Here is a 15431-nt window from a genome sequence, read left to right on the forward strand (position 1 = left end):
ATATCACTGTATATTTTTACCCCCATGCGAGCCGCAAATAGAGGCTTGGCGAGCCGCATGTGGCTTGCGAGCCGCGCAATGAGTAATGCTGGTCTATAGTGTAGTCAGGGCCGGCCCTGTACACCTGGGGGCCTTAAGCATGATCATTTTGGGGCCCTGCTTCGTAGTAGATAGAGTAGTTTTGCCACAGAGAATAAGCAACTGTATGCATTCATAACCCTTGCTTAAGAGTGCTTAAGAGCTTTTGCACAGTTTATGGCGTTCATCCATTGTCATAATTTGTTAAATATCCTTGAACATTCTTTATAGCATTTTTGTATGTGCAATTTATTAGACTTGATCCTTTTTGCTTTTTTGTGTCGCGTTCTTTTAGAAAAGGTAACCGAATCAGGATCGCTTTTAACTCACTTTATTTGGTAAAGTTTCGGTATGGTAACTATGAAGTAGAAGGAGGAGAATATGTATATGCACGCGTGGAGAGACGCTTAGCAGGTCATCCGAGGTTGTCCTGCCTCTAGAGATTTTGTCTGTCCACCTGCTTACGCGCTGTTTAGATGCGGAGTAGGCGTGGCCTAGATGACGTAGTACGTGCTCTGATTGGCTAGGGCTTTGAGAGCCCGCCTCCCGTTTTACCCATGTGTGATGGTGCTGCAATCTTGTGGCTATGTGCAGTTATTACAGCTTATATGTTTGGTCTTGCTCCCCTTGTGGCTATGTGCAATTATTGCAGCTTAAATGCTTATTTGCGTCACAATTGTTAATAGTTGATTTCATGTAAAATATTCTTGAGCATCTTTAATTTATTTATGGAGTTTGTTTATGTATGTTTATGTGTTTATGTATGCATATAAGTTATTTAAAATAATTAAAAGATTAAAAAGTTTGTTGTCCATGCATCACACATTGTTTAATGCAGCATAGTATAGTAGAGCTATAAGTGGGTGAAGAAGCTGCTAAGCAAAGTAAAGTAAAGTAAATAAATCAGTTAATATGTGTCTTCAGTGATGTTTAGTAATGTAAATTAACAGGGCAACGCTCCGCACGCTTTTGAAACGGGGGACGCAAAACTCAATCTCCCCTAGGGCTACCAAAGGGCTAGAACAGGCCCTAGGGGAGAGAGCGGGAGAGAGGCGATGTCGGACAAAGGTAGCGAGCTTTGTTCGTCATGTATAGGGTTGCCAGATCAGTCAGAATCAGGTCATTTTAGGTTATCATGATCAGACCTTTATACACAGTCAAAATTCTTAATTCCGCCATTGTTTTCTTAAACTAATATGAACTGTATGTTTAGAATGTTTCCTTTCTTGTTAAGCAAATTGCTTTGTGTAAAGAAATAATAAAAAAAACTAAAAATATAGTTGCAAGCAACCATGAAGGGGTCCTACTGTATGACCTTTTGACTGTATGACCGACATTATGAACGTATGACCAACAGAATGACTGTATGACCGACAGTATGACTGTATGACCGACAGTCTGACCGACAGTCTGACCGACAGTCTGATCGACAGTATGACAGTATGACCAACAGTATGACTGACAGTATGACTGTATGACCGGCAGTATGACCGAATGACTGTAGGACCGACATTATGACTGTATGATCGACATTATGACCGTATGACCTACAGTATGACCGTATGACCGACAGTATGACCGACAGTATAACCGTATGACCGTCAGTATGACACTATGACCGACAGTATGACTGACAGTACAACAGTATGACCGACAGTATGACCGTATGACAGACAGTATGACCGTTTTACCGACAGTATGACTGTATGACCGACAATATGACCGTATGGCCGACAGTATGACCGTATGACCAACAGTATGACTGACAGTATGACTGTATGACCGACAGTTTGACTGTATGATCGACAGTATGACAGTATGACCAACAGTATGACTGACAGTATGACTGTATGACCGACAGTATGACCGTATGACTGTATGACCGACAGTATGACTGTATGATCGACATTATGACCGTATGACCTACAGTATGACCGTATGACCGTCAGTATGAAAGTATGACCGACAGTATGACCAACAGTATGACCGACAGTATGACTGTATGATTGACAGTATGACAGTATGACCAACAGTATGACTGACAGTATGACTGTATGACCGACAGTATGACCGTATGACTGTATGACCGACAGTATGACTGTATGATCGACATTATGACCGTATGACCTACAGTATGACCGTATGACCGACAGTATGACAGTATGACCGACAGTATGACCATATGACCGACAGTATGACACTATGACCGACAGTATGACTGACAGTACGACAGTATGACCGTATGACAGACAGTATGACCGTTTTACCGACAGTATGACTGTATGACCGACAATATGACCGTATGGCCGACAGTATGACCATATGACCGACAGTATGAAAGTATGACCAACAGTATGACTGTATGACCGACAGTTTGACCGTTTTACCGACAGTATGACTGTATGACCGACAGTATGACCGTATGACCGACAGTATGACCGTATGACTGACAGTATGACTGTATGACCGTAGACTGCCAAGGGCAGATTAGAGTATTTTTTGAGAAATTATTTTCTTTATTATTTGAGAAATACATGTCTTCTGTACGCAGAGGTATGGCGAGCTTGGTCGGTATGGTAATATGGCATTCGTATGCCTTAAAAGCTAAACAATCACCAACCATGTTTCTAAAGCAATTTGTCAAAATCCACTGTCAAACAGATGTTAGCGAAATTACGTGTGTACCGCTTTAAGGCCCAGCCTGCATTGAAGAGAGGCCGTGGTTCAGAAGGGAGAACTTCAAATATATATCTTTTGTTGTTTTTTCAGTTATAGGGCCCTATCTTGCATCCAGCGCAATTGACTTTCTACACTGACGCATGTGTTGTTGCTAGTTTGCAACTGTCGCAGAGCGTTCTTTTCCCTCAACCGCCACTCGTCGGTAAATTAGGGAATGATCTTGCGCTTCAAGGGGCGGTTCGAAAGGAGGAGGCGTGTTCTGGCGCAAACGTTCCCTGGTGCTATTTTGCAGTTTCAGAAAACAATTCTGCCACAAACCAGGAAATACCTGGTTTAAAGTCAGTGGCGCGTTGTTCAGAAGCTATTTTAAGGGCGCATGCATAATGTTGCTTGTGCACCTCGCGCATACACTTTGCTTCTCTCATCTACCTAGCCACACATTCTTGGTACATTTTTTGGGAAAGAACAGCTGATATAGCAGTAATAAGTTGTACTTTTAAATCAATGCATCTGCAAACACCGTACAGCAAACACATATTTTCTTGACACAGACATCGTGTACAAGCCATAACTTTTAGGATTGATGAGTATTTGATCGTGAGAAAACATTGTTTTACCGTGAGTGAGTGTGAAAGAATGAACGAATATGGGCGCGTGTGTGTGTATGTGTTAAAGAATTAATGAATGCGGGCGCACGTGTGTGCGTCCATCTGTTTAAACACACGCAAACTAAACACATAACGCCTAATACAGTCCATGGCAATGTATATTAACGGGGGGACACATGCATATTAGGAACACAAGTCCTTAATGATAATGCATACAATACTGGTAAGAAACGATGTTTGTTATTATAATTAGGCTACTTCAGACAAACACTTTTTAGATTTGCGCCGGGCGCAAGAGTCATTTATCCGCCGGTAAAATAGCAACATCGCCATAGAACCGCCCACAAAGCTACTGGCGTTTGGCTCTTCTCACTTGCGTTTCAGACCGTTAAAATAGGGCCCGTAGTCTTCAAATTGGCATGGCGATACTATGGAATCTACCATTTTTAGCCATATTCGACTGCTGAGCTTACGTGTTTTTGACGCAATGTCAGAGCTGTATGTATGCTAGGCTTTGGCTTAAATTTAACACCATATAGTCCCACAGTCACCTGGTATATTTGTGCTGAGTTTGCAGCTTTTACCACTTTGGCACCAAAGGAGTAAATTTGTGGGTGTTTGTTCAAGTTGTGGTCACTGCACCATATCCAAATGGTCTGACCGTATGGGTTGCAGTGTGAAAGTTGTTCATCATGACAAATGGTGCATGCATAACAAGTTTAACGCAAATTCCACCCTCCTAGTGGTAATGGCAGCCTGTTGAAATGCTGAACTTCAAGGCCTTGTTATAGCGCCACCTATGTGTTATTCTTGCCCATCTTTTGATTCCATTATTGATTCTACGAGTTATACGAGCCTGCCAATTTTTATAACTTTTGGAGCCAAAAAGTCAGGAAAATAATAATAAATATAGTTGCAAGCAATCATGAAGTGGTCCTACTGTATGACCGTTTGACCGTATGACCGACAGAATGACCGTATGACCGACAGTATGACCGACAGTATGACTGTATGACCGACAGTATGATTGTATGTCCGACATTATGACCGTATGACCGACATTATGACCGACAGTATGACTGTATGACCGATAGTATGACCGTATGAAGTCTGACCGACAGTATGACGTTTCACCGACAGTATGACCATTTCACCGACAGTATGACGGTTTGACCGACAGTATGACTGTATTACCGACAGTATGACTGTAGACTGCCAAGGGCAGATTAGCGTATATTTTGAGAAATAGAAGTCTTCCGTACGTGGAGGTATGGTGAGCTTGGTCGGTATGGTAACATGGCATTGGTATGCCTTAAAAACTGGTTTAAGGCATAAACCAGTTTTTATGCCTGGTTTAACCCTAACCTTAACCCTGGTCTAACCCCAAAACTAACCCTATCCGTAACCCCTAACCCCTAACCCTAACTCTAACCCTATCCCTAACCCCTAACCCTAACCCTAACCCTAAGGCCTAACCCTAAGGCCTAAACCTAACCCTTTACCAGAAGTTAACATATCAAAACAATCACCAACCATGTTTCTAAAGCATACTGTGTCAAAATCCACTGTCAAACGGACGTTTTTTTTAATTACGTGTGTACCGCTTTAAGGCCCACCCTGCATTGTAGAATGGCCGCGGTTCAGGAAGACAACTTCAAACAAATGCATCCAAATTTTATTTTCAGATATCGACTTGAAATTTGGCATGGGTGTACTATGGAATCTACCCTTTATAGCCATATTCAACTGCCGAGCCTACGTGTTTTTCACGCAATGTTAGGCTGTTTAAACATCGGAGGTATGCATGTATTTCACTTTAAAATGTATATCTCTGCCGTCTTTGGCCTTATTGCTATGAATTTAACATCATATAGTCCCACAGTCACCTGGTACATGTGTGCTGAGTTTGCAGCTTTTACCACTTTCGGCGCCAAAGGAGTTAATGTGTGGGTGTTTGGTCAAGTTGTGGGCACTGCACTATATCCAAATGGTCTGACCATATGGGTTGCATATGGTGCAAGTATAACAAGTTTCATATATATTGCACTTTCCTAGTGGAAATGGCAGCCTGTTGAGTTGCACTTCAAAGGCTTGTTATAGCGCCACCTACACTTCATTCTGGCCCATCCTTTTTATCCCTTACTTCATTTACGAGTTCTACAAGCCTGCCAATTTTCAGAACTTTTGACAATGTCGTTTTTGAGATATGGACGATTTTGTCAGGAAAATAATTATAATACAATGATTACAATACAGTTGGGTTCCTACGGATTTCGTAGGACCCCTAATAATAATACTAACGAAAACAAAAGGGATCCGACGGATTTCGTAGAACCCCTAATAATAATACTAACGAAAACAATAGGGTTCCTACGGATTTCATAGGACCCCTAATTATATATATATCAAAATAATACAGTACTCTTGGGGCCCCCTAAGCGGCCGTTTAGTTTGCGTATAGGGAGGGCCAGCTCTGAGTTTAGTATGATACGTACATCTCCAGCACCATGACGATGTCGGACTTGCCCTCGAAGGCGTCGATGCACTGGACCAGCTTGGGGTGGTGCAGGCTGTTCATGATGAGGATCTCCTGCCTCACGTTCTCCTTCTCCTTGGCCGAGAACGCCTTGATGAACTTACCGGCCCACGTCTTCCTGGTGGCTTTCTCCACCAGCTTGAACACCTGGCCGAACTTACCCCTAGACACACAGGTATATAGACATAGATACATCAATATAAACATATAGACATAAATATATAGACATGAATATATACATACATATAAATATAAAGACATGAATATATACATCAATATATAAATTAATATATAGACATTAATATATACATCAATATATAGACATCAATACAAACATGAATATATACATACATATATACATACATATGTATGTAAATAAATACATAAATACATACATACATACATACATATATACATAAATATTAACATATATAAATTAATATATACATACATATATTCATAAATAAAGACATAAATATAGACATAAATATATACTCACCAGCTCAAGCATCTGGCCAAACCCTAAAACACATGCATTTATATAGACATACATATGTATATAAAGATAAACATATGTACATAATGATATATACATATCTATATCTATATCCTCTATTTGTATATCTATATAAACATATGTATATCTATATACCTGCATGTGTTTTAGGATAAGTTTGGTGAGATGCTTGAGATGGTGAGTATATATTTATGTATATATGTATGTATGTATATATATATTGTGGCAGACTGCAGGGAGGAGTGAGGGGAGTGGTAGGTCTGGCAACCTGCTGGCTCCACCCCCAAGCCATACATGGACTTCCTCCCCTTAACGAGGCAAGCCTGGGGATCATTGAGCTGGAGTGCTGGGGCTTAAAAAGGCTGAGGCTAAAGCTAGGGGTGGGTGATTTTGGAGGGCTAGCACACTATGGGTAGGAGCTGTGTGATTGTCTGGAGTAGCTGTACGGCCGACGGGAAAGAGACAGGTGGAAGGTGTTGGATTGGTTGGACTGTATCACAATGGAGGTGGATAACCCTTTTCCCACCCTGGTGGTTGTATTTACGCGGTAAATAAACCATCTCTTTGAACTGCTTTCTGTGTGTGGTGTCTATCTGTCCAACTTGGTAAAGTAGAAACCCCACACCCATAGGCCCACTACTATATATATATATATATATAATGACACTCATATTCCATGGCACACACTAGGCACGGCGCCAGGATTCCAGTTGTGGATGGGCCAGAACAATTGTGGATGGTCCGTTATGAACGTTATGAAATCCCTATTTAACCCAATACAAATGACTGACTAATATACTGTTATATTATCTGTGTATAATAGAGATTTGAATAGCTTGATGCTCTTTAAATATTTGTATATGTATATACATCAGCACCTGGTACCCTGAATAAACACACACAAGCATCAACAGGTACAGATGTGGGTCCTTAAATTAAAAACGTTATCAAATCCCTGTTTAACCTAATACAAATGACTTACTAACATACTGTTATATTATCTGTGCATAACAGAGGTTTGAATAGCTTGATGCTATTCAAATATTTGTATATGTATATATATCAGCACCTGGTCACATGAATACACACACACACAAGCATCAACAGGTACAGATGTGTGTCCTTACGTCCCCAGTCTCTCCTCCACGTCGTAGAGGTCCTTGACCTTCAGGTCGGGTCTGATGCTCACGTCTCGGTAGTCCGGATCTTTCCCTGATTCTAAAACAGGACGAGGTCAAAGGTCACTCTTCCTTAAGTCACTACCATTTTTATTAGGGTCATGTTGGGTTCTGTTATGTTGAGAGGTGCCCGGTTGTGTTTGGGTGGTGTTGGGTTGTGTTTGGGTGGGACTGGGTTGTGTGATGCTGGATTGGGTGGTGCTGGGCTTTGTTTGGGTTGTGTTGTGTTTGGGTGGTGCTGGGTTGTGTTTGGGAAGTGTTGTGTTGTGTTTGGGTGCTGGGTTGTGTTTGGGTGGTGATCAGTTGAGTGATGCTGAGTTGGGTGGTGCTGGGTTGTGTTTGGATGGTTCTGGGCTGTGTTTGGGTTGTGTTCAGCTGGTGCTGGGTCGAGTGATGTTGGGTTGTGTGGTGCTGGGTTGTGTTTGGGTGGTTCTGGGATGTGTTTGGGTGGTGCTCAGCTGTGTTTGGGTGGTGCTGGGTTGTGTATGGGTGCAGCTGTTTTGGGGGATGCCTGGTTGGGTGGTGTTGTGTTTTGATTGGGCTGGTTTGGTGCTGGGTTGTTTTTGGGTGGTACTGGGTTGAGTGATTCGGAGTTGGGTAGTGCAGGGCTTTGTTTGGGTGGTGCTGGGTTGATGGTGCTATGTTGTGTTTCAGTAGGATGGTTCTGGTGGGAGTCAGAACCTTCATCCTCCTCCTCAGCCTCGTCTTCGTGTTCCTCTGTTGAAGGAAAACAAAAGGTTGGATCTCTGCTCAGAGCTTCACAGCGTGGCCAGTTTTGAGTACACCAGCCCTAAGTACACCTGTTCAAACTAGAAATGCTCAAAGTAGACCTGCTCTGAGCAGACCTGCTCAAACTAGACCTGCTCAGAGCAGACCATCTGTTGAGGGCTACGTTATGGCAGAAGTCCTTTTATTGGAGTAAAGGCTTTTTATTGGAGTAAAGTAATATGTTCCAGGCTGCTTCCTGTATAAAGGTCAGTAAAGGTAATATGAAGGAGGTTGTATCTGATGTCTGTTTTTTTGAGCCCAGGTTGAACACATTCTTCACCCTAGAGGTCAGACATCTATTGAGGTCTCTGTCCATTCTCTGTTGTTCCTTTATCTTTATGCTGTTTCAACCTGCTTTGGATTTCTTCTTCTTGAGCAAGCAAAATGTCTAATGTCATAAGGAAACCTGGTCTCACAGGAATCTGTGAAATGACCACGGACGCTTATCTCAAAATCTGTGGAATCCTCACGGAAACACGCCAATTTCTGTGATATGGCCACAGATTTTGCTCCAATGCAAGTTGACACTCATATTCCGTGGCACACACACAGATCCCCGTTTTAATGAACGAGTCGAACAAGGGCGCTTAACTCAAAATCCGTGGTGGCCTCACGGAATCACTTAAATTGTCCGTGATATGCCAACAGAATTTGCTCCAATGCACGTTAATGACACTCATATTCCGTGGCACACACCAGGCACGGCGCCAGGATTCCAGTTGTGGATGGGCCAGAACAATTGTGGGTGGTCCTTGAATTAAAAACGTGATCAAATCCCTGTTTAACCTAATACAAATGACTGACTAATATACTGTTATATTATCTGTGCATAAGAGATTTGAATAGCTTGATGCTCTTTAAATATTTTGTTGCATTGTAAAAAGTTTCGGTGCATAGGACGGACCTATCAGCGATTGCTCCTTAGGTCTTTCTACACTGCCAAGCCGGTTCGTTCGCGGCTTGGCAAGCCTGGCAACTTCACCGGGGGTGGGAGGCGGGGCTGTGCACGGAGTCTAGACCTCTTTAGAATAAATTCCATACTCTCAAACGTTTTTAAAGAATGAAGACACCCGCATGAAAGAATGAGTTCATGTTTGAGTAGGCTACAAACACGATTAACTATTTACAAGTGCAAAAATGGCAACATATTCTTAATATTGCTGACCATTTGTTTTTTATCCAGACAAAAGCCTCATAAAGAACGTTCCTCTTCGTCCTTCTCATAGATCGCACCATCTTTCAACGTCTTTGTTAAATGCGACTGCATCACCTTCTCTCCCATGATGGTCAGCAGCTCTCAGATTTCACCGTCTCCCAGTGATATCGCTGCGTTATTGTCTCTGTTGAGACAACACACCTCTACCCAAGCCCCCCCCCCCCCCCTCTGGAACCGCGGCGCTTCTAATCACATTTAGCCTACATCAAAAAGAAACCGCCAGTGTGTGTAGGGTCCGGGAGTGTAAAAACGTCCCCTGTTTCTGACCAAAGAAGAGCGCTTTGGAATCTCCATTACGCATCATACCTGGCTGTGCTTTAGCGCGTCACTCTATAGACCAGGTCTAGTAGGCTATGACTGTAATTGTCAGGATCTAATATTTCCCACATACTTTAGTTATACTTGTATAACATGAGGCCGACTATTTCCGAATTCTGTTTAATTGTTTTAAGTTTTCAACAATATTTTAATATCATTAGCAACAGACTGAGCTTGGCTTATTATACAAAGAAGATGCATTCAAATGTAGCCTAGGCTACAAGATAATACAATAGCCTACCGCCAATTCACGGTCATCCACAAAGATAACAGCCCTTTAACGCAAATTGGATCATGAATGAAAAAATGAAGCATTTCAGAAGCCTTTAAAAAATTATTTATACAAAATTAAAATATCTAACGTTTTCTTTTTTTTTTAAGAAAGGTTTTGGGTGGGCCTGTTGAACAGTGGGTGGTCCTAGGTCCGTCAGGCCCACCCATAACGCCGTGCCTGGCACACACACACAGATCCCTGTCTCACCAACCGAGTCAACCTGGTCTCACAGGGATCCGTGAAATGACCATAGCCTATATATATATATATATATATATATATATATATATATATGGATGTAATTCATATTGACGGTATGGCACTATATCCCTGTTCTCGCCCATGCACATCTTGAATTTAATAGACCATTTCCGTTGCTTCAAGGAGGTCTGGTGGTCTCCGTATATAATAAATAAATAAATATATTATATATATATATATATATAAATACACATACATATTTATACATAGGCCTATATATTTATTTATTTTGTTGCTTCGAGGAGGTCTGGTGGTCTCCGTATATAATAAATAAGTATATATATATAAATAAATAGGTATCTATATACCTATTTACATACATACATATTTATATATATTTATTTATTATATACGGAGACCACCAGACCTCCTTGAAGCAACAAAAGTGGTCTATTAAATTCAAGAAGGGCCGGCGAGAATAGGGATATAGTGCCATACCGTCAATATGAATTTCATTCATTTCCGAGAGGATGGTCAATGGTCAGATACAGATCTCGTTATAACAATAATTTATATCGATGTAACGAGAAAGGATGTAATGATAACGCCAAGAAAATAAAGGCTAGGCCTACATGGTTATAATAATTTAAATAGAATTAACTTAGAAAGCATATAACAGACAACGAGACAATCTAGTTGTTGGCCAGCAGAGGCTGCATTTTAACCAAATTCGGCCTATAACTTTATGCATATAATAGTCTAACTCTATATGTCAAATGTATGTGTAGCCCATGCTATTTCACAGTATCTGGTAATATATGAATGTATATATATTATGTGTATATATGAATATATATATTATAATAATATATATAATACAGTGTGTATGGTGTATATCTATAGTATATATACAGTGGGGCAAAAAAGTATTTAGTCAGCCACCAATTGTGCAAGTTCTCCCACTTAAAAAGATGAGAGAGGCCTGTAATTTTCATCATAGGTATACCTCAGCTATGAGAGACAAAATGAAAATAAAAATCCAGAAAAACACTGTCTGATTTTTAAAGAATTTAATTGCAAATTATGGTGGAAAATAAGTATTTGGTCAATAACAAAAGGTCATCTCAATACTTTGTTACATGCCCTTTGTTGGCAATGACAGAGGTCAAACGTTTTCTGTAAGTCTTTACAAGGTTTTCACACACTGTTGCTGGTATTTTGGCCCATTCCTCCATGCAGATCTCCTCTAGAGCAGTGATGTTTTTGGGCCTTCGCTGGGCAACACAGACTTTCAACTCCCTCCAAAGATTTTCTATGGGGTTGAGATCTGGAGACTGGCTAGGCCACTCCAGGACCTTGAAATGCTTCTTACGAAGCCACTCCTTCGTTGCCCGGGCGGTGTTTTTGGGGTCATTGTCATGCTGAAAGACCCAGCCACGTTTCATCTTCCGTGCCCTTGCTGATGGAAGGAGGTTTTCACTCAAAATCTCACGATACATGGCCCCATTCATTCTTTCCGTCACACGGATCAGACGTCCTGGTCCCTTGGCAGAAAAACAGGCCCAAAGCATGATGTTTCCACCCCCATGCTTCACTGTAGGTATGGTGTTCTTTGGATGCAACTCAGCATTCTTTCTCCTCCAAACACAACGAGTTGAGTTTTTACCAAAAAGTTCTATTTTGGTTTCATCTGACCATATGACATTCTCCCAATCCTGTTCTGGATCATCCAAATGCTCTCTAGCAAACTTCAAATGGGCCCGGACATGCACTGGCTTTAGCAGGGGGACACGTCTGGCACTGCAGGATTTGAGTCCCTGGCGGCGTAGTGTGTTAGTGATGGTAGCCTTTGTTATTTTGGTCCCAGCTCTCTGGAGGTCATTCACTAGGTCCCCCCATGTGGTTCTGGGATTTTTGTTCACCGTTCTTGTGATCATTTTGACCCCACAGGGTGAGATCTTGCGTGGAGCCCCAGATCGAGGGAGATTATCAGTGGTCTTGTATGTATTCCATTTCCTAATAATAGCTCCCACAGTTGATTTCTTCACACCAAGCTGCTTACCTATTGTAGATTTAGACTTCCCAGCCTGGTGCAGGTCTACAATTGTGTTTCTGGTGTCCTTTGACAGCTCTTTGGTCTTGGCCATAGTGGAGTTTGGAGTGTGACTGTTTGAGGTTGTGGACAGGTGTCTTTTATACTGATAAGGAGTTCAAACAGGTGCCATTAATACAGGTAAACAGCCTCTTAAAGAAGAAGTTACAGGTCTGTGACAGCCAGAAATCTTGCTGGTTTATAGGTGACCAAATACTTTCCACCATAATTTGCAAATAAATTCTTAAAAAATCAGACAATGTGATTTTCTGGTTTTTTTTTTTCATTTTGTCTCTCATAGCTCATAGCATAGGATTACCTATGATGAAAATTACAGGCCTCTCACGTCTTTTTAAGTGGGAGAACTTGCACAATTGGTGGCTGACTAAATACTTTTTTGCCCCAGTATATATTCCCGACGGCCCCTAACTGAAACGGTTCACTGGAGACCGTGTTTTGTTGACGCTCCCTAATAGAGGCAAAAACATGCGACAGGTGGTCCCGTCATCGCAGCGCGACAGAATCGGCAAACGCCGGAGAAGTGGTTCTCTGCTGGAAGTGTAAGAGAGAGACCGAGAGACCAGGAGAAAATAGACTTGGAAAAGCGAACAAATAGAGTTGAAAGATTGAACATAGACTTGAAAGATTGAACATAGACTTGAAGAGCGAACATAGACTTGAAGATTGAACATAGACTGGAAAATTGAACATAGAGACTTGAAAGATTTGACGATACTTAGAACAAGAGGACTTCGCATTGGAGGTGAACACTGGAAATAGGACCACTCACTACGTGCATGAGAGAGGAAGAGTCCTTAATGTTTTTTGTACACCCCGTGTTCTGAGAGAGCCCGGATCCACGCTGAAGCAGCCTGTCATCGACTGGCCCTGCTCAAGAACGTTTGGCCGTAGCGGTAGCGGTAGGAACAGAACGCCCCCTTTCATTGAATTGAGTGCACTCAAAGACTTGCTGGGTACCCATTTTATTTAGTTTGTTATTTTTCTTGTGGACCTCTTTTGGGTTCAGCGTTTTGAGTTCAGTGTTTTAGGTTCAGTGTTATTATTATTGTGTGAATAATCTTTGATTGATTCTGATTGATCGTTAGATAAAAGGTCAAACGTACCTCACTGTGTCTGTGTGTTAAAGAATACAAGCCAGTCTCCTTACAACCTGGAATTGATGCACCACTGCATTGTGTTATATTACCTTTAACAATACAGTTGGTTACATATGATTTGCTGTAGGCCTACGTATAGGCTAGTTTTTTATATTATAAATAATTAAATATTGTCATACCTGAACCACATTCCCCATAGAAAAAGTACACTGTGTTACTTGATGTTACAACCCTCTTCGTTGATTGGATTGGTGTAAGTGGATTGTCGATGGTCAGATACAGATCTTGTTATAACGATAATAGCTACAAGGTCTGCTTATAATATAACTAAATAATTGTATATTTATTTACATTACATTACAATAACGGCTCTAAACATGTGACACACCTACTTTTTTCGGCCAATTCATTTCAATGGGCCTGCATCCACGTTACGTTGCTGTCATGGTTGCTATGGTGGTTGCCCTCGACCGCCCCCCATATCTTTCAATTTTCCACAGTTTAGACTTGTAATTAATAAGTTACTTTTGAAATCAACTTGATTCATTTTTTTTAATCACTGTCTGGTGGCCAGGTCACTCTGAGAGATGCGCACGGACATATTTGGTAGTGACACAGCCTATAACCTATTCGAACATCAAGCTCATTGATTGAACGAGGTAATAATTCATTAAGATATCATGTGTGAGAGCTCATTCCTCCCCCTGAGTGTGTATTGACTATACTGGTGATTGAAATGCTAATTGCAAGCTTCCTATTTATATCTAGTATACCCCTATGCACCCCCCCCCCCCCCCCTCCCCATATGGATATGGAGAATTGTTACCATGCCCCAGTGGTGGTGGTGTCATATCTATGAAAGATGACATTCAAATATACTACAATGATCAATTAGGAGGCCGAAGCCCTAAAGGAAGTCATGCAATAGGTAATTTCTGAGGTAAGGACAGTAACAAGTAAGCTATAGACCTGGGGTCTCTTTTATATCAACGGCGGTCTCAAACGCATACGATCATCAATTTAGGGATTCCAGCCCTACAAGAAATTACTCAGCAAGTGCTTCATCGCGTTGCACTTCACCCAGCGGCTCGCTTGCAAGATTTTGGCCTGAAGCTCTTCCCAGACCTACACCCTAGCCATCCAACATTCATATCTGAGAATCAGCCCTCTCTTCAATAATGACAAAAAGTTATGAGAGAAATTCACATTAACTTTTTGTTACCTTATAAGGTGCGTGGTGCCGGCTCGTTTTGACATTTTGACCCCAGACTTCAAAATCTTTTCCACAGGCCAGCTGTATCTACACACCTTAAGGCACAAATTTACACCTCCATCCCACCAAAAATGGGGACCAGAAACGAACCTGTCTTATGCACATTTACCTTACTGTTGACTGATGACAATATTTAAATATTTATAATATAAAAAACTAGCCTATACGTAGGCCTACAGCATATCATACATTTGACATATAGAGTTAGACTATTATATGTATAAGTAAGGTTATAGGCTGAATTCGGTTAAAATGCAGCCTTTGCTGGCCCACAACTAGATTGTCTCGTTGTCTCGTTATACGCTTTATAAGTTAATTAATATTTTCTTGGCGTTATCATTACATCCTTTCTCGTTACATCGATATAAATTATTGTTATAACGAGATCTGTATCTGACCATTGACCATCCTCTCGGAAGTGAATGAAATTCATATTGACGGTTGGCACTATATCCTTATTCTCGCCGGCCCTTCTTGAATTTAATAGACCACTTTCGTTGCTTCGAGGAGGTCTGGTTGTCTCCGTATATAATAAATAAATATATATAAATATGTATGTATGGAAATAGGTATAT

At 41.2% G+C, this 15431-nt stretch overlaps 1 protein-coding gene across 1 annotated transcript in view; it reads right to left on the bottom strand.

Annotated features, from left to right (window-relative positions):
- Window positions 1-15431, bottom strand: part of mylkb (myosin light chain kinase b) — a 59398-nt gene that overhangs the window by 25752 nt on the left and 18215 nt on the right. The window contains exons 9-11 of the mRNA XM_079732769.1: window positions 8278-8313; window positions 7546-7636; window positions 5861-6064 (exon numbers count right to left, since the gene is read on the bottom strand). Of these exons, the coding sequence (XP_079588895.1) occupies window positions 5861-6064; window positions 7546-7636; window positions 8278-8313 (331 nt within the window). The remainder of the gene's footprint in view (window positions 1-5860; window positions 6065-7545; window positions 7637-8277; window positions 8314-15431) is intronic.

Source organism: Pollachius pollachius (genome assembly GCF_949987615.1).
Source record: "Pollachius pollachius genome assembly, chromosome: 3".
Taxonomy (NCBI): Eukaryota; Metazoa; Chordata; class Actinopteri; order Gadiformes; family Gadidae; genus Pollachius; species Pollachius pollachius.